Genomic DNA, 19,588 nt, shown 5'->3' with positions numbered 1-19,588 from the left:
GCCATCCAGGAGAGTCCTTAGCCACTCGCCTAGGAAACGGAGAAGTCCCCACTGCCGTTTCCCTACAGCACCACTGCAGTGGAGTCCTGCCCTAATGCATGTAGCTCTAAATCAAGCCTGTTATCCAGTAACACATGAATCTTTAGATCAAGATCATCATTCAATAGCTGGCAAGTAGTCATCTAGGCCACCAGAACATCCCGTAACAGGCAGAATATATAAAAGATGTTAAGTGGAGCTGGAGGAGTTGCTCCTTTTTATGTAGTTACTCAAGATCAGGATCTAGGCCGCAAGAGGGCATAAAGGTAAGATTGTCCTGACTACTACATACTTTTCTCTAGAAAGCAATCTTAATTATAGTTACTTGTATGCAATTGTGGGAAGCGCACTTAAGTGTTTTGTTTCTGTCTATCGTAATGTTTATTCATATTGTACTTGGAACAGACACTACATACACATAGTCCTTCCTTTTACCTGGTGGTTAATTATTCATAAGAGATTCTGACCAGCAAGGTGCAATTTCTGAAGGATCCACCTATGATATTATGCACCAGTTACCTGAGATTATTGAAAATAACTTCCTACTTTTTTATTATACACATTAGCAGTTCAGAAACCATTAAAATGCAAACAACTTTTTTTTGTGTAAACTGTTGCAGCACTTGATCTAGATGAAACAGCCACTTCTATTTGTCTGTAAAACAGCATTAAGTGCAGGCAGCAGAAAACAGGTGGGTAATAATTTACCATGCTTGCCAGCTTCGAATGAAAAGCACCTAATGCCACATAAAGAATCTAATAAATGACCTATCTGTCTTCAGCAAAATTGGGCTTGTTGTCCCTTGTTCTCCTGGAACATATCAGGAGTGGCTTTGAGAACATAATCCTAGCAGTATTCTGCAGCTGACACTCCCAGTGTATGTCTTTCTTTCACCTCTGTTACGTACATTGCTTTCAAGACAGGTATATATTTAAATCCCTGTTCCCATGGAAACCAAGTATTTTTATGAAACAGACAATTCTTTATCTCTTCCATTTGGTGGACTGTTTGGATGCGAGCTATTCAGGCAGGAACAACCTGTTTTCACAAACAAGTGGAAAAACCAAGAATAAACATTTTAACAAAATGGGATATGTCTGAAGAATCTGTTAAATGTGTTGCATGTTTATATATTAACAACAATATCTGGAATGGCTTTTTTAAAGCATGGAATGGAACCATCGTGGTCACTTGATTTCACTCCCTCTAAGGAAATCCCTTGGCCTGTTACTAGAGCTAGAGCCAGCACATTTAGGAAAGCTTCTATAACCCCATGCAGAGTCAAGGTAACTTCTCACTATCAGAAAATTCAGCTTTAGTGAAGTTGGGAGACAAACTCTTGCTCCTCATTTTTGTAATATCCTTGCATCTTTGCTAAGAGATGATATGGGACAGAATTCTGGTCTGGAGGGACTTGGCTGTCAACACATAGCCGTGCTGACTGAGTGCTATCAATAGAGACAAAACAAACTTTTTTTTTTTCCAGAGTAATTTATTGTTGGTGACATAGGTCACTAAAGCATTGCTGCTTCTCTGTGCTATGTATCCTGGTTGGACCATTATTTCCCACTTAAATAAGAAGCATTACTGTTTTAGCCAATACAGTTGGAAAAAAAAACCCCAAAAGCAAAAAAACTTTCCCACAGTTTGTCGTAAGGAACAAGATCTGGTCAGCTCTGAACCATAGGTCAAAGTATAACAAACCAACAGGATACCGCAGTGATCCAAGTCTAAATTATGTCCTAAAAATACTTTTCCTGTTACACTACCTTGTGACCACAGTAATTAAAATGCAGATAGTCAAAGTTAGCTGTTGAGTTAACCTTCCATGTGCACAGGGAGCAGAGCACGTTCAGCTCACTTCAGGAAGAGCTGTGTGTTTGGAAACTGCTCAAGTGAGTCACTACCCAGTGAGACATGTTAGGACTCCACCCACTGTAGACCAAGCATCAAGATTTCACACAAACCTTACAACTGAATTGCCACCAGGGTCTCTAGTTCTGTTGTGTGGTACCACACTAAAAATAGAAACTTCACCCTTCCTCGAAGCACAGAAGAACAGCAGGTTGTTCTGTCAGACACTTAAAAGAGCAGCATGTCCAGTGTCTTTCACCATCAACTCTTTAATCCTTAGGATTAAAACCGTGCATTTCAGATGTAGATGGTGTATGTCCACAGGTTCACAAAGTCACACACCAAAACACTACTTCCTCTTTGCAGCAGACTTGAGTATTCTGCCAAGAAACTTAAAATGACTCAACTAACAAGGCCAACTTAGTGACCTTCATCCCAGTATATGGAAATAATCACCAAATGAAATTGTACTTCTGGTGGCAAGGATTTTTATTATTTTTTAAGTATCAAATTGTAGATAGCAAAACAGAAAGTTTGTTATTCTCAGCAATATAGAACAATTACTCTTATTTCCTCTTTCCAAGGCTTGCACCCAAACACATGGTTTATCAAAGGTCAATCACTGGATGTATTGGGTCAGCTTGACACAATGTACATTCTAAATGAGGAATTCAGTTTAAACCACTTGGGTGTCCACAGAAAGCTTGACAAAAAGCTGTAAGTAGTTAAACTACAGAAGACAGGAATTAGCATAAGCAAGGATAAAGAACTTGTAAGAGAGAACAAAGGCTGTGTTGAAAAGGGAATTTGTAGAATTCTGTGAAGTTGGTGTGGGATCAATTCCAAGTTTTTTCTTAGCTGCACAAAAGTTAGGAATAAGCTAATGATACTGCTGACAAAACTGTGAGGTGTCACTGATACAGAGAATAATCCAAACCAGGAGAAATATGTGGATCTAGATTTTTTTTTTTTGACTAAAAAAGTGTCATGATGCCAGGTCATGCATTTACATTAATAATTTTCTTGGGAAATTGGAGTTCAGCTGCAAATGACAGCAGGGGCAAGAGTTTGGGGTGCTCAGTCACACTACGTGACAGGCACCAAGAGGCAAACAAGGAATTTTGTAACATTCATTGATTTATATGCCGATAGGGGTATGGTCTTTATCAATGGAAGTTCAAGAAAGACTGAAACTAAGTTTTAAGTGGGCAGCTAAGTGATCAAAGCATAGACAAAGCATCAGAAGAAAGGAGATAAAGCTTAATATGTTACATAAAATGAAGGCTACAGTATGATGGCTACCTATAACAGATTATGTATAAATACCAGGAAGAGCATGAACTAAGAACTTCAGCGAGGACAAAGGAGTTATATTTAGGTATATTTAAAATAGAATTTAAGATACGGTTAGTCAAGATGGGAAAGAACTGAATTTGTGATTCAGGAAACCCCTTTTAAGGTAAAGTTAGTGGACACAGGGAACCAGAGAAGATGGCAACAGTAAAGTGTCTGTTAAACGCACCAAATTAGCAGCACAAACTTCTTTTCCTACCCAGAGAAACACATGGTATTAACCCTTTTCTTCTGTCACATTAATTTAGAATGTCAAATTTCATTTGCTTTTTAGCTTAAGCAGCAAACTAACAGTACCACAATACAGCCTGCAAGGACTCACTTTAGATCTTACTCTAATCCTAGTCACCACCAGAACTCTCCTATGCAGCATCGATCCTGCTAGCAGTCATGGGAAACCTGACTCTGGCATACTGCCTATACACTAATATCTGTGGAAGAATGATCTAAATGTCATCTGAAAGCCTTACAGCACAACGGAGCACAGGGAAGCTAATTACCATCAGGTATCTGCAGTTTCCATTGTGGTACACCACTTTCCTTCTACTGCTGAGACTGTCATCAGTTAAGAAATACTGGAGCAGTACCAGCTCCCTCCTGCAATTTTAGGAAGGCATTTCTGTTAAAGATAGTTCATCCTGCAAGTATTGATTTTGATAGGTTTTACATGCATTTGCTCCAGGATGCACAGTCTTACTACGCTAGGAAGATGTCAGAACTAAGCATAATGTCTGCATGCTAATTAAACTGCAGGCTGACAGAGGTCACCATGCTCACTGATAAAAACCCAAGGTTTCGTTGCCTCTTTGTACTGCTGAGTGATGCTTTACTGAAACTCCATTCCTTTGTTAAGGCTGACTAAGGTTATGTGTCTGAGAAGTGTCCAGGGCAGCAAGGTGGACTGATTTTAGACATTCCTCGAACTTTTCTAAGTACACAGTATACTGAACAGGAATAAGGGAATCAACTGTAACAATAAACTCTGTTCTGAATATTATGTATATTGAAGAAAGTAACTTTTCAATGAGAACTTCATGCTGAGGTAAAAACCCAAGATCAACTCAACTAAGCCAGGATACAAAACAAGATCTTAGCATCATTTGAGCAATTAAATACTTGAGTGCTAAGAGCTGGTATCAGATATTTAAGCAAGGTATTTTAAAGCCTAATACTTACCAGAAAAACATGCACATTGCCAGAAATAAATATGTAATACAGTAATGTCCAGTAAAGTTGTACTCATTCAGAGAAGCCATGTAAGGAAAGAAAAAGGCTGAACATGTCACAGAGGATTGAAAAGTTTATTAGATTAGTGAGGGCACTAATATAACTAAATATAATATGTGGTGTAGATAGAAGCATACACAGAGAACTGTCTTGACTATTTAAAGCTAGACTTTGTCAAAGTAATTTGGAGCAATGGATCCTATACAAACAAACAAAAAGGAAAAAGTCCCCTAATTAATCTGAGAAATAGGTGGTTTACAAATCAATAGCAAGTTAAAGCTTAAAATCCTTGGTGATGTTTCTTGACTCCCAAGCTTTTCCTATCAGATTTTCTGTTGAACTTCAAGTTTTTAGATACATTTCCATAAAGTGGAACAGTTTGAATAAAATACCTTTAGGGAATTCCTGTCTACATGTTCAAACTGCAGAGAAAGAATGCCTCCTAGGCAATAATACAGCCTAGGCTTTACAATTAAGCAGAAGGACGCATTACATTTGTTTGCAATATTGTCCTTCCTAAGAGTGGACACTGAAATTTGAAATCAGGCATGCAAAATTCCAGAGTCAAAGTAAGGTTCACAATGTGCCATTCACCCAGTAAAAAGGGACAGAATGAATGGGAGTTTTTAAAAGGGCAACTATTTATTTTTTCCAATTCTGAGCATTTGTCACTGTGCTGTCTGACACAACCTAACCTATGGATTGTGGCCTCTTCTGACACCTCTACTTTACAGTGACTTTTTCTGCCTCGGAATACATAACCTCAGTCCCTTATGACCTACCATCATTACTCTTCAGGTACTTGCAAGGGCTGGCAAATTCCACAATACCTTTTCTGTATCAATGATCACCAATTGATCTTCTCAAAACTTTGCATTTTGTGCACAGCAGCTTATTAAACAGCGTAACTATTCAACTTGTAGAGTGTTTACAATCTTTCTTCTTTCATTTTATGATTTCCTAACAGGGAATGGCAAGAGTTTACTGCAGAGAAAGAATATTATGCTCCCCAACCCCCCCGCAACTTTTTTTGCAGTAATTGAGAGACTTGCCCAGCATTGCTGCTTGCTCTTTCCCTCCACCTATTTCAAGGCTTACTTTAAAATACACCTTGACCTTAAAATTTGTGAAATGGTAAATGGCTGGTTATGAAGAGAAGGGAAAACAACACAGATTCAGCCTAATAAAAAATACGAGCCAAGTTTTAACACTTAATGCCCACGAGTAACATTTTCAAAGACATGGGAATCGGTCTCACGTACCTTGTCCTTGCAATTAGAATTTAGCATTGAGTCACTGGGGGAATTCTCCAGATTGGAACAACCAGTACAGGATGTACAGATCTGTAAGCTGAGTCCCATTCTTGGATTTATCTGGCAAATGAGCACAAAATTATTTTGGGGAGCACTGGCTTTGCAGGCTTCTCTAACATTTCAAATCCATTTACTGAAACAGGTGCGAGGCATCACAACTAGTCATTAGGTGGAAACAGTTGCTGTAGAAGAGGGACTTTTACTCTATCAGGCAAACCCTCTTCATTACAGTTGAAGAGACTTCTAAAGGTAATGTAACTGGCCAAGACTGTAAAAAGTTACAGCTCGGATTGGTATTGGCCGTCTTTCAGCTAGAACTCATTTAACATGGAACAAGGTTTTGTGGAGAAAACGGGAAGTCTCCATTCATGTAATTTTAGCAGCAGTACAGGGTCATGGAGCAGAATTCCTATTTGATGACACCGAACTTTTAAACTCAAAGCTTCATGAAGTGTAGTTTTGCTGTGCTTTTCCTCTTTTGCAAAGATGAAAACTCCAGTAGCCACACTTGTTCAGCCACAAGCGCTTTTCAAGCCCTTTTAACCATGAACTCAGTTGCTAGTTAATTCTCTGAACCCCCACTTTATGAGGGGATAATGCTTATTGGCCTTGGTTTCCTTTCCCAAAGGATCAGATATGCGTAGAAATGATACCATAATGTAAACTGAATTTGCTGTCTCATACTCTGCCAGTACCCTACTGAAGCAGGGCATATACACAACACCACAAATAAACCAGTGACCATTCTGGAGTCTTCCATGGAAAAGTCTACTATGTGCAACACAAGAAGCCACACTTTCAGCATGCTTTAACAGCTGGAGAAAAAAACCTGCAAAGAAGTCTGCAGAACTGGAGCTGACTTGCATTCACTCTAGTTTTCTTTCCTGATGCCATGTTATTCCCCCTTTCTTTCAAAAGTGGATTCATTATACAATAAATGAGAGCAGTTTTTTTTCTGGACAGAGGCCGTTCTTGCCATAGCACTGAACTTTTATTTCAAATACATTCTTACAATAAAGCTGTATTTTGTTACACAAGTAGATAAACCCAGGAGACAAGTGTCACATATTCACTTTAAAATACTGGGCTCAGCTAAACGGCAGCCGTTCCCATTCACTTCCTAAACCCTGTTAGGGATTTTTCAGGGCAATGGAAATAAAGATGTAATCCACATAATCTAAGTAATTAAATTATGGTCCAAGGAAATTTGTTACAACACCATAAAAAAATGTATCTTCTCATTCTTCAGGCTCTTTGAAGTGTAGGGTGGCAGAAGGTTCTTTATAAACTCAGAAGCTTTTCGTTGAGAGCAATCTGTGACTGTGTGAGGTTTGCCAAGTAGGTTACCATCAGTAGGTCCTGAGAGGGGGGAAAAACCCAGTGATCAGAAATATTAAGAGATGGTAGCCTATTAGGAAGTTGAATTTTTTAAGACCTATAAAGCAGTTTACAGTCAGCTACTAGAAACGTTGTTATTCCTGAAAGTCTTACCCTGAGGAATGCTTCCCTTGCAGGAAGAAGGTTTTGGTATTCCCAGAATATGAAACACAGCTTGTGAAATTTTAACTCTGAGTTCACCCATGTTAACCAGGCATGTCAAAGGGTATAAGCAAAATTAAAAATTAGTTCTGGTCTTGCAGACTGCGGGTGAACACCACATTCAGTAACTTCGCTTTCGCTTTCTAAAAATCTGTTACAGAAATAAGGTAGTACACTAAAACCTTGTTCATGTGCTAAGTGTTACGCAAGGAGACAGAACTTCAGCTCAGGCAAAGGAAGCTGGCAAGTCACCAGTCATCCTTGAAATCCGTACTGCTTTACGCATGGTAATTCACATTGTCCAATCGCTCTGGAAGAATTGGTGCTGGCTTTCAGATGACTTGCATAATGCCTAAGTACTTTAAAACTTATTCTCTCATTTGCAGTTGCTTGCAAGATTATTATGGTGAGCTCCTTTATCCACCTTCAGCTCTTAAAATGTCAACTTACTAATGAAAAAGGGCTGTATTTTCTAGTAACATGTTTGTATGAAAATAGATTGTTTTGATCACAGACAAATTTGTGTCTGTATGACAAATTTTCAAAATTGCTGTCAATACACTGAAAAAATTAGATGATGAACTTACATTGATATTGCTGTTCAACATTGTCTCAAAGTCCTCTGGTGAAATCTTTGGCACCTGGTTAATAAGATCCATCAGGAAACGCCCGACAGTGTTGTCAGCAGCCACTTTGCCAGACTAAGCATAAGAAACACACTTCATCATTAGTAAAGCTCAGTAAGTTTATGGACCAGAAAAAGAATATGTAAAAAGAAAAACAAGATGCACAAGCTTACATCAAACTTATTTGCTGGCTCATAAAAAGCTGGCCTTACCAATACATCCTCTGCATACTGCAGCACCATCGTCAGGGTATCCTGAATCCTGGCTGACGCTGACCCCACCTGCTGTAAGTCACTGGACAAGCCAATTACTCGATTAGGGCTAAAACAAGTCTTCATGATAAGGTCCACTGAAAGTAAAAGGAGGATCAGTGAAAAAAAACAACTACCACAGCAAACAGTTTAAATCTTTAACTTGTTAAAGAATTTTAGGATAGCTTCAGCAAAGCAGTCTAATTCCCAGTAGAATTCCCAGAACGGCAATTTTACCAGGGTAAAAAAAACAATCGAACAGTGTCACAACAATGGTTACAACCAAAATAGGAAGAAAACATTCACCTCCTATCCGCTCTGTATCATAATATACATATTTCACTGTTAGAGGTGTGAACATCACGCCCATAGTTTTACCAGGGACTCCCATTGGGGCACTAAAAAAAAAAAAAAAAAAAAAAAAAAAAGAACAACACCAAAACGTTTTCAGCATGGACATATTTAAGGTAGGAAGTAATAGATTTCCATCTCAATGATCTCTGTTAGCGCTGAAGTGTGAACATGAGTAGGTCACTCATTCTCACCAAAATCAGCAGTATTAAGACCATGGATAACTGAGGACAGGAAACCAATCCTGGCATACTATTAATTGCTCATTTTCATCCAAGTTTATTCCTAGCTGGTCTGTCATTTGTCACCGTGAATGCATGAAGAGCTAAGTACTATCTTCTTAGCCACAGTTCCTTCTTCGTTATAGAGCAGGTGTTCTATCCTGAAATACTCTATACTTTGCGAAATCACTTAAGGAACAAACATAAATGTGACAGAAATTCAAGTACAAAGCACTCTCAACACTTTTATTATTCCTATTATTCAATGTCTGCTTATGCTTTAAGTAAGATGTCATGGAACAGCTTCCTTTTTGAAGATGCAGAGTCAAGAAGCTACAAAGAAAGGCTGGGGTTTTTCCTTAAAGAGGAGAGCCCTTCAGCCAGTACTGGGAAGAACAGTGAGGTGGAATAGTTTCATTTCTCAATATTTAATCTCCATTATTAATTGATAAAAATGGAAGTGAGTAAGGGAAAGAAAGATTCATCAAGAAGATGCTGTTTCAATTATGTTTTAATGGCACTAATCCTAATAAACAAACTGCTGAGCAATAGATCCCAATGACTACAGGCTGGCACTCAGACAGTGTGGTGGAATTTAGTGACATTAATGCTAGCTATATGAATTCTGTGAAATGTCACAAAGATGTTCAAGACACTGAATTATGTCACAATTCCCCACCCCAAGAAGGTACCAGCTTATGAAAGGTTAGGTCTTTCAACTTACATACAATGGTCAAGACATTCCAATGAGAATTAAGCCATGATCCCTGGCTCACTGCTGTGTTTTAGCTACTGCACAATATTGTCCAAAATGGGACACTCCAGCTGACTACATTTCTTGTCACTGTGATGTGGTCTCCTGCAGTAATTCAGATAGCTTCCCTCCCAGAAAGGCAGCCTCCCAGAGTACCTGACATAGGCTTTAATGCTCATGCGTGAATTCTGGAGACTCGTGTCCACAGTGAGGTGGATGGGATTGTGCGCTTCCCGGCTGTAATACTCGTGGATCAGGACAGAGTGTTCCGTGATGTCATGACCTGTTGCATACCTTCAAAAGAGCACAGGTTGAGGAGCCATTCTTCCAACATCAAATGGCCAGTGGTTGGTATTGTTGGTATTTAACATGTTTGTATCCCAAAATACTGATTTCCAAATGCTGAGCTGCAGAAGCACACTAAATACAAGTGTTTTAACTATGGAATTTGTAGGTTTATGGCCGGCTGTCCTAGAATTGTAGGAATCACAGGCTGAGCACACCCATGCCCAAAACATGCACAGGGCCGGTGCTGTAGTACCAGCCATGAAGAGTTGCCACAGTTGATATCAGATGCCGAAGACTGTTATCTATCACCATGTTCTGGACCAACTCTTTATTTCTGTGTAAGTCAAAGCATGCCAAACAAATTTGGACCAACCAAGTAGATCTGCCACAAATCAAACATCTCTCTGCAGGAGGTATAACTCGTTAATCTAGCTCCTTTAACTGCTCTGCAATTAGCTTCTCATGTACGCAGGAAAACTCCTGTCATTAGAACAGCACTTTGCTGTGCCATTAGAAGGTCGTTGAGGAAGCTTGCTCCACAGAAACAGAACTAAGCTATTTTGTAGGATCAGAGAAGCATGAAAAGACTACTAAAGCTATCCACACACTCAGACACAGGCTCTGTTCCCACTGACACCCTACTGATTTGGCTTGACATCCCCCGCACAAGTACCTCCACCTTTTCTCAGCAGAGAACTTCTGCATGCTCAAGCTGGTATCACTGATTCCTCCCAAGGTTTTTGGTACTTGAAGCTACTCTTTTGTGTTCTCCTTTCTTTCTATCCAGTTACCTTCCATGGTGCAGGTGGTATTACAGGTGGCAAGGTCTTCTGACAAAGCCATGCAAGCATTCTCTAACTCATCCCTCCTCTGTGATACCTTTGCTAGATATAAACAAAAACAAACCCTCTAAATCTTCAACACTGTCTCTTCCTATTAGGAACTGCAGGAGCTTTACAACTGACTCTATAATAAGAGCTGCAAGATCCTACTGTCACGAGCCTTAGTGCTTCCTCTACTCAACCTGTGACAAGAATTATGTATCTCAAGTCGTTTAAGGGACCAACACAACTGCTTGCATGTTCTTGCAGAATGAGGACTTACCAGCCCAAGATGATCTCGCTGGGAGACACCTTCTTGTGCAACTCATACATGTTTTTGGCAAATTCCATATCGACTGCCACCTGAGAAATGGGACAGGACCAACTCAGCTGGTTACAGGGATGCTCGGCCCTTAGCGGAGGACAACACGGGCACAAGCGCTAGCGCCGCCATCAGAGGGGCCGCAGGGAAGCACGGGGCCGCACCCCTCGGCAGTCGCCGCCCCGCCGAGGGACCCACGGCCCCGCTTTACGGCACAGCCCGGGTGGGCTTGGCCGGAGCCGGCGCGAAGCCCCTGCGAGGCCGGCCGCCTCCGGGGGCCAGCAGGCGCTCCCGCGCTCCGTACCTCATCCTCGGACTCGTTGTGAGGGACGGAGAAGCAGTTGGTGACCTCCACCGAGTGCTTGTCCACGGTCCCTGCGGGAGGGCAGCGCGGTTAGGGGAGGCCATGGGGGCGGCGGACTGCTCGCCCGCCGGCTGGCGGAGGGAGGGGAACGGCGGCAGCTCTTACCCAGCAGCGTCCCGATGACCCGAGCCGCACCCTCATTGCGCCGCTCGAAGCTGTCCACGATGGAGGCGAGCACGACCGGGTGCAGCCGCACCACGCGGCCGCCGGGGAAGGGGCCCGAAAGCGCGGCCGACAGCGGCGCGGCCGGTGGCGGTGGTGCCGGGGCGGTGGGCGGGGGCGGCGCGGCCGTAGGGGGAGCGTTTCCCGCCGGTGTGGTGGGCGCTGCCGTCGGGCTCTGTACCGGGGTGGCCGCGGGAGGAGTCGGAGCGGGAGCAGTCGCCGCCATTTTGCAAGACAGAGAGAGATGGGGGGATCCGTGCCGGCAATAGTTGGCTGCTCTGAACGCCTGTCACGCAGTGCTACCTTTCTATTGGGGAAGGTGGTGTGCTAAGACCCTCCTGCCATCTGCTAACCAATCTGGGGAGAGCGATGAGGGACGACGCTCTGATTGGAAGAAGAGCATACCGTCTGTGAGTGAAGCTTACTCCTGTTCCCACCCTGTCGGGGCCGGATTGTTTCTCAATTGGATTCTCTCATCCCCCCGCCTCCGTGCCTATCTGCTCTCTCACTGGCTGGTACCGCCCTCAACTGCTGCCTGTCAGGGCGGGAAGGCCTATTTATTGGCTGTGGCGCTGTCGTTCAGCTTGCTGGTTGTCTGCCAGCGCAGTGCCCGGCGCTTTCCTGGCCGGTCCGGCAGCGGCGGGGCCCTGGCGGTGGCTGAGGGCGCTGCTGGAGGTAGGCTGAGCAGGGCCGCTGTCCCAGCGCTCCCCATGGCTTTCCGGGCCCCGCCGCCTCAGTGGCCTTGAGGCTGTTGCTGTGTCCCTGGGCCTGCCTCGGCTGGCTGTTTCTTTGGCACGTTCTTGGTCGTGCCTCAGGCCCGTGTTGCCGTCAGCTGCGGGTGGCTGCCGAGGTGTTTGGGCGGTGGCAGCGTGGCTGCGGTCGTGGTGGCAGGGCCGCTGCTGCTGCCTTGGCCTGCTTGCAGTGCGGGTAGAGGCAACAGCTCCTGCTGCCTTAACAGCCATATGGTGATGTAGCAAACGCAGCAGCCTGCAGGCGCGGCACCGAGCTGCTGCCGCAGCAGAGAAGGCTAACCAGGAGTACTGTACGTGCAGGTTTTGCAGCCCTTAGGGTGTTGGCCCTACGAGGCAGGGAAGTGCTGTTAGCCCTGTTTTCCAGGTCTTTGCCAATGGCGCACAGAAGTGTAAGTTGTTGCTCAGTGTAGTGTAGAGAGCAAATGCTGGTTACTTCTATCCAAGGTTTAATGGTTATCAAACAAATGGACTTCCTGGATATAATTGCCTATTACTTGTAGCACCCTGTGTGTTCTCTCTCGAGCAACAAACCTGTGTGGGTAGGGCAGGTATGGCTGTAGAATGAAGCATGGATAGCTTTGATAACTGGTAAGGAGACTGGATTTTTTCAGAGCTTCCTTTTTGCTTTCTTGGCTATATGCTTGCAGCTGTTAGCTTAACAGTTGTAGCAACATTGTAACAGATTTAATTCTCCTAGTTCAAAACTTTTAACATATTTTTATAATACTAGTTTGACAAACTTATAAGGAGAACTTCAGGTATCATTGGAATGTTTGGGATTTTTTTGGTCTCAAGCTGTTCTTCTCCCACAAATAAACTGTATGTGTGTGTATAAACATATATAAACACTGTAAGATCCAGAAGTCTCACCACCTGATAAAATGCTTAGTCCAGAGAAACTATGCCAGTCAAAAACTGCGTCAGTTCTCTGGCACCACTTTTGTCTATCAGGTAGCTGTTTGAATAACTGAGAACGCTTCCAGGTAGTTTTTTCCCAGGTATAGCAGAGAGAAAAGTGCAGTGGCGGTTACTACCTCAGGTACAACCATCTTTACTCTTTTTATGGATTCACTTTGGGCTCCTGACACACTCTTTCCCATATTTGGGTTACTAGTTAAAGTAATTTTAACATAAAAACCAATGTTATCATGACTGGTGGCTTTTGGAGTTTTCTCTGATTCATTAGCTGAGGGGTGAACATAATCCATTGATGATCAGTTTCAACTTGGTCATTGAAGACAGGCTCCTGAGTATAAAAGGAGCAGCTCAATAAAAAATAGATTCTGCCCATGTGCTAGCAATTTGCTTCTCTTATGTAAATGGAGAACATCTGTCAAAGCTACAAAGGAGAACTAGCGCATGGGAACATGAACAGATTTTCTCTTCCTAAAAGCACTTCCTAGTCTGTGTACCAGTAAAAACTGGATCTCCTGTTCTTTCACCATTTATCCTTCATTTCTTGTAGGTGTGCCTGGGTCAAATTGCATAAAGCTTTAAAATGTTCCTGGAGCTTTGATGTGTCATTGAGAAGTCTAATAGTGTGAGGTGTTCTTGTTAGAGAGCAACTGTTTGATCTCATTCTTGGTTGCTTCAAGCTGTCCTTCGTGTTTAATTTGACATAGCCAGCTGCAAGCTCAGGTGAAGCAAGCAAGGCTCTTTAAGACCTGCCCATTACGCTTCTATGTTGCCACCTTAAAACCTGGGCAGCTTAATATGGAGCTGCAGTTGTGCCTCAAAACTGACAACTGTGATAACCTTCTCTTAATATGTTGATATCAAGCTGCTGGACAGAATGCCAGAGAGTATGTGTAGTGAGTAAAGATGGATAGCCTATATCTCAAAAGTCAAAGATCAGTGGTTGGCTCACACAAAGCCCACTTAATATAAAGATTGTATAAACCTAATGATAAGAAAATCAATCATGTGATAGTGCTTGGAGCAGGTGTGTCCAAGCTACAAAACTTTCTTTGAATTACTGAAAATTAGAGGCCTTCGTAATTAATATTGTTTCCCAAAGTATCAGTTTACCTTTAGAGTGAGGTAGTTACTAGTGACATGTATTAATGGTGCCTGTTGTTGAAAACTTAAGTGTCCACCTAGTGAGATGATTAAGATGTTTAGATATTGCCACATTACAGCAAAATCTATCTGCCTAGAGGAGAAACAGAAGACACATTTGTACATGAACATGGATCAGTGAAGTAACTCAGGACCTTCTGATTTTGCATTTTTCCTTGCTTTGTTTCCCTGCATCTGATTTTAGTGGTGAATATGATTAACCTTCTAGCTCTGTTCTTGTACAGTTTCTCTTTATAGTCCCGAGTCATTATTGCATTTGCCGTCACATCAGCTGCGTTTTCACAGATGACGTATAATTTCTTTATCAGTAGGTATCTTCTCATCCTGCTTGTATTACTAGAAGCAACATCATCTCTTGCTCCAAGGAAAAATATTTCTTACATTGCATTACAGGTAAAATAAAATATTTACCCTGTATTGAATTCATCATTTCAGGATGTAGCTTTGTCTGGTTAGTTCCATGGGATTGAATATGTTCAGCGCATACATCGGGCTAAACTGTAACAGTTGCTCTTTCACCCGACAACCCCTCACCAGCCAGGAAGGGGAATCAGGAAAAGAAGAGAAGACTCATGGGTTGAAATAAAACCAGATTTAATGAAACAGCACCAATACCAACAAAGGTATTCAAAGTTATACTCGGCCAAATGAATGTGCAGTGGTCACAATCAACAGGAGAGCAGTGCTTAGGAGAAGCAGGCGGAACCCCACAGCAGCTCCCCTTCCTCAGCAAACCTCCCCCCTTTACAATGACCATGACATTGTGGTGTGGGCTACTCCTGCAGCTAACTCAGGTCAGCTGCCCTGGCTGACTCAAACCTGCTAACGGCCTGCCTGGCATGGCTGAGCTGTGACTCTGTCCCAGCCAAATGAGGACAAATCTGTCATTTTTATTCCATTATTATAAGAATAATTTTCTATTGTGCATTCTCTCTTAAGAAGTTAGTAGAGTCTTTCAGTTGTTTCTGCCAAGAGAAATATCTGTCACTGAACTTAATGTTTATTTTATATAATCATGCTTATTTTGGAAAAAATTAGTATCAGGTCTCATTTTCCAAATAATTTTGAGATCAAAGGACAGAAGCCCGTTTCCCTGCCTGGAATTTCAAGTCTTTGTCTCCAGCCTTCATTGTGCTCACAGAGCTTCCCCTTCACCTTCTCTCACTGTTGAGTTATTGGCACCTTTGTTGTCTACTGGTTATCTGTGTTTTTCAGGATCCATATATTCTGCCTTCTATCCAGGGCTTTTATATGATGTAGTCATGGGCAATGATTTCAGTTGTTTTGTTGTTTGCTTTTTTTTCTCTTCTCTACCTATTAAAAAAGTAATAGTTACCTTATTTAGTCTTAATAGAATGTCTTAGATACTCATCTGCTTCTTGTGCATTTAGCATTGCCAGTAGATGAAAGACAGTTATTGGCAGCAGCCAGTTCCCAATGTAATGTCAGCTGATTCAGCTTAATCCCTTCAACAAGAGGGATTCAAGCCCTTCCCTGCTTTTGTATGATGTTTTATGGGGCTACCTTAATTATCACAGAAATAACACTGACACATGGAACTACTGAGGTAATGCTTGGAGTGAAAATGCAAATACTACCTAAAAATAACGAGGCGTAGTGTTATATTGTATACCACACTGATAAAAGAATATACCTTCTCTAAAGTTAGAGTGGCAATGGAAGTTGTCATTAGGTGTTCAAAAATAGCACATTGGGGACTGCTATGTGCTTTTTGGAAATGTCACTGTGTGGAAATATAGAGATCCAAGATAAAGGAAAAGTAACTTCACAGAATAACTTGCAGTGAAGAGTAACAGAGAAATGTACGCAGGCTGGCATACTTAGGGCAGCAGGTACATGGTCAGAGTTTTACACTCACTGAAGAAGGGAAAAAGAGACATGCACTGATGGAAATAAAAACATACTCCCAAACCCAGGCAAACCCCAAATGGTACAAAGTAATTGACTCGGACAAGTGTTGAAAATTTTAAATTCTCAAAATATGTCCCAAAACTATTTATTTAGCTGTTCATGGTTCTTGTATATACCAGTTCCATCGCTTCCAATGACCAGTGGGAGATCTGTCAAAAAAGAGAGAAGATGAACTACATTTAAAAGCTGCCATGAAAGGCAGATTTCTGTTGTAATACCGGTAACCCCTCAGTCTTCAGTGGGAAGGTATCGGTAAGAACTTGAAATGGCTTTTCCCGAAGATAAAGTGGGGTTTGTGCCTTTTTTTTTTTTTTTTAATTTGATTCATACTGTTGGGATCAATGGCTAACTGCTTTTATTCCAAATGCTGACAGGCTATTTGGTCTTCTGTTGCCTCATACAATGCCTCTCTGCCAGTACGTACAATCATGTGTTCACCCCCTTTTCCCAGATGAGTTTAACTGACTGAAAATGCTAGTGTTCTATATAAAAGCAAGTGTATTTTATTACGAAGATCTAGATCACATTTGTATATAGAAAACGGTGACTGACCTCGTAAAAGCCCTTACGGAATTTATGCTGTGAGGATGCACCCTTGGCTAGATTATTTTTGTAACAGTTAGTTTCAGCTGTTCTCAGGGCCGGGTCAAGATCATACAATTCTTTGATTATTAAGTCAAGGTGTGTAAAAAGATAGTACCACATCCAGTATTACCTATTTCTTTGTACTGGCTGTAGGATGTTCATGCCAGGGCAGGGACTAAGGTTGCTCAAATAATAGTGGAAAAGCCTACAAAGCGTAATCCCTGTGCAGGCATTGCTGCCTAGTACAACTGCCATACCACAAATCAGAAGTATTTGATAGTGTGCCCCAGCTTACACACACACATTGCAAACATTTGTGTAAAGAGAGATGTTGCCAGGCAGTACTGGAGCAGACTCCTGCTTTTTGCACTAATTGTGTATGAGGCATGTTTGTCATTTTATACATTTAATGAAAAACCACTTACAATGTGCAGATCATCATGAGTGCTTCAGGCACATGGCTAGAAAGACGTGAGAAACAGAACCTTACCCGAAGTGTGCTGTTGTCTATGTTTTGGCTTTGAAAATGTAACAAAAATGCAAGAAAGGAAATAAAAGGATGCAATATGAATAATGTATGTATATAGGCTATGGAGAAGAAGAAACTGGATAACTAGAAATAGGATTGTTTGGGAAATGTGAAACTCCTTGGCATGTGAGATTTCTGGCCAATGAATTGCAGGAGATGGGGCAACTCCCAAAGGCAGACCCGCAGTAAGTGCTCCGTGGCTGGAAGGCAGCCTGCTTTTCTCTCCAGCAAGCTCGACCGATCCAATAAAAGGTACCGCCTCTCCCGCCAGCCGGAGGGAAGGTAACTCCTCCGGGTGCGTGGTGAAGGGTCTTGTCGGCCCGGCCCTCCAGGGGCGGGAGTCTCTCCCCGGCCCCCTGTTTGCGCGGGCGTTCGCAGGCGGGGCCGCGCTGTGCGGGGCTCCCGCCGCCGCCGCGGGCCGCCTTGCGGAGGGCCTGGCCCCGCGCGTGCCGGGCCCGCAGCGGGCGGCTCCCCGCGAGAGGGCGGCAGGCACCCGCCAGCGCCGCCCCGGACCGGATCGTGGGTTCCAGCCCTCTGTCCCGCCGTCTGAGATCATGGCCTTTGCGTGAGTTTCGTGATTAATTGGATTTACTGGTTATTGCCAAGAGGTGCGACTTTATTTTCCTCTGGTACTAAAGCAATTACACAGTAATAAATACAAACCACATCCTTTGTAATCACTTAATGCTAATTAATTAGTGATGTAACACTGTCTGCTTTGAAGTAAGTAGTGTAAGTGAGAATTTGTGCATAGTACTTTTTCCACCAATGTTTATTATATGTATTTGACTTGCCAGTTTCTTCAGTTAATCAAGTTAAGGTAGAATCAATGAGGTGGAATTCATTAATTTTACCTTAATTCTACCTTAATTCTTCTGTGCCATTTCATGTAAGAATGTCACAGAGAGATTTACTTATGGATGTTATGGTGGTGCAATCCTAAGATGTGCTGTACAACCCCAAATTTTACTGAAATATATGGTAATCAAAGGTGGTTTGGGTCTTTGATGAAAGCATGAACTCTCCAACCTCAATGTTCCTGCTTCTTGATGATCTATGATTGTGATTGTTTTCTGCTTTTGCCTCAAATAATGTTCAGAGTGAGCTTTCAAGTGAGAGTCATTTTATATACTACTTCTGCTTCAAACTAAGGTAGAATGTGCTTGCACTGACCTAGCAAAGCAGTTAGGTGCGCTACCTTGCAAGATCAAGCCTTGTGTCATTATACTATATTCCATTCTTCCTGCCTACCCCATGCAGTTAGAACTGAAGAAAACACAGATATGACTCCTGGCTTTTTTTTTTTTTTTTTTTTCCTTTTTTCTCAGGAGTATGGGGCAGAAGTGTGGCAGCGCTACTGTCCTTTCCGTGTCATCAACTTGAATAAGTAATCTCTCGCAGGCAGCCTTTAACACAGTGTCCCTTTGTCTGGTAATTTGCTGCTACTGTGCTTGACTTAAAAGCATTTGTTATAGAGCAGTGCTGTGTCCTTGAATGCCTACTGACATCCAAATAAAATGATGTGTAATGTCACTGATAGCACATAAGTACAACTTCACAGCTAATTTCTTTTACCCAGTGTAATTTGACTGGAAAAGTTCAGAATTTCCAGAGTTGTTTTTAGATATTCTGGGGGTTTTCTGTTCTAATTCTCATGAACATTTGGGATTTGCCACTGACTATGAATGACATCCCTTTGCATGTCTTTTTTTCGCATTAGAATAAATAGCAAGTGCTGATCCATCATTGAAATATCATCCCAGTCATTTGTTTCCATAGCTGCCAGCAAGGCTGCCTTCTGCCGCTGGCAAAATGTATGGGAGATTTCCCTCACCATGCCCAGTCATCTTCCCTTAGCTAGTACTGTCTAGAAATCTTACTTTTTCATTCTCTGCCCTGTAAAGTCTACAGTGAGTTCTGTGTCTCTCTGAAAATACTGTAAAACTTCTCTCCCAGGTCCTTTTCTTATTAGGCATTTTCCTTGCCAAATACGAATAAATTGCCTCATTTTTAAATGTGCCAGGATCTTACACTTCATCTGTATACACCTTGGGATATTCTGTAGAGTTCATTAACAGAATGGTCAGGTTCAGTAAGTACATATTATCTTAAAGACAGCGGAAGTTACGACCTTTTGCATTTTTATGTCTTGTCCCAGTTTAGCAAATATGAGAAGCAAATCACTTCCTCATTACTGAAGGAAAAGATTTTTGAATGGTAGGAGA

The 19,588-nt window shown here is 42.2% G+C and overlaps 1 protein-coding gene across 1 annotated transcript; it reads right to left on the bottom strand.

The window, feature by feature from the left end:
• Positions 1-6,740: 6,740 nt before the first annotated feature.
• EIF3F (eukaryotic translation initiation factor 3 subunit F) lies at positions 6,741-11,718 on the bottom strand. Its single transcript, XM_086466695.1, has 8 exons — positions 11,430-11,718; positions 11,265-11,335; positions 10,922-11,001; positions 9,686-9,823; positions 8,510-8,601; positions 8,165-8,301; positions 7,914-8,027; positions 6,741-7,146 (listed from the first exon to the last, which is right to left on the bottom strand). The coding sequence occupies exons 1-8, from the start codon at positions 11,710-11,712 to the stop codon at positions 7,069-7,071; spliced, it is 993 nt and encodes a 330-aa protein (XP_086322821.1). The 5' UTR covers positions 11,713-11,718; the 3' UTR covers positions 6,741-7,068.
• Positions 11,719-19,588: the final 7,870 nt, after the last annotated feature.

Source organism: Leptosomus discolor, chromosome 6 (genome assembly GCF_034619465.1).
Source record: "Leptosomus discolor isolate bLepDis1 chromosome 6, bLepDis1.hap2, whole genome shotgun sequence".
Taxonomy (NCBI): Eukaryota; Metazoa; Chordata; class Aves; order Leptosomiformes; family Leptosomidae; genus Leptosomus; species Leptosomus discolor.
This window is presented reverse-complemented; position numbering and strand designations above follow the sequence as displayed.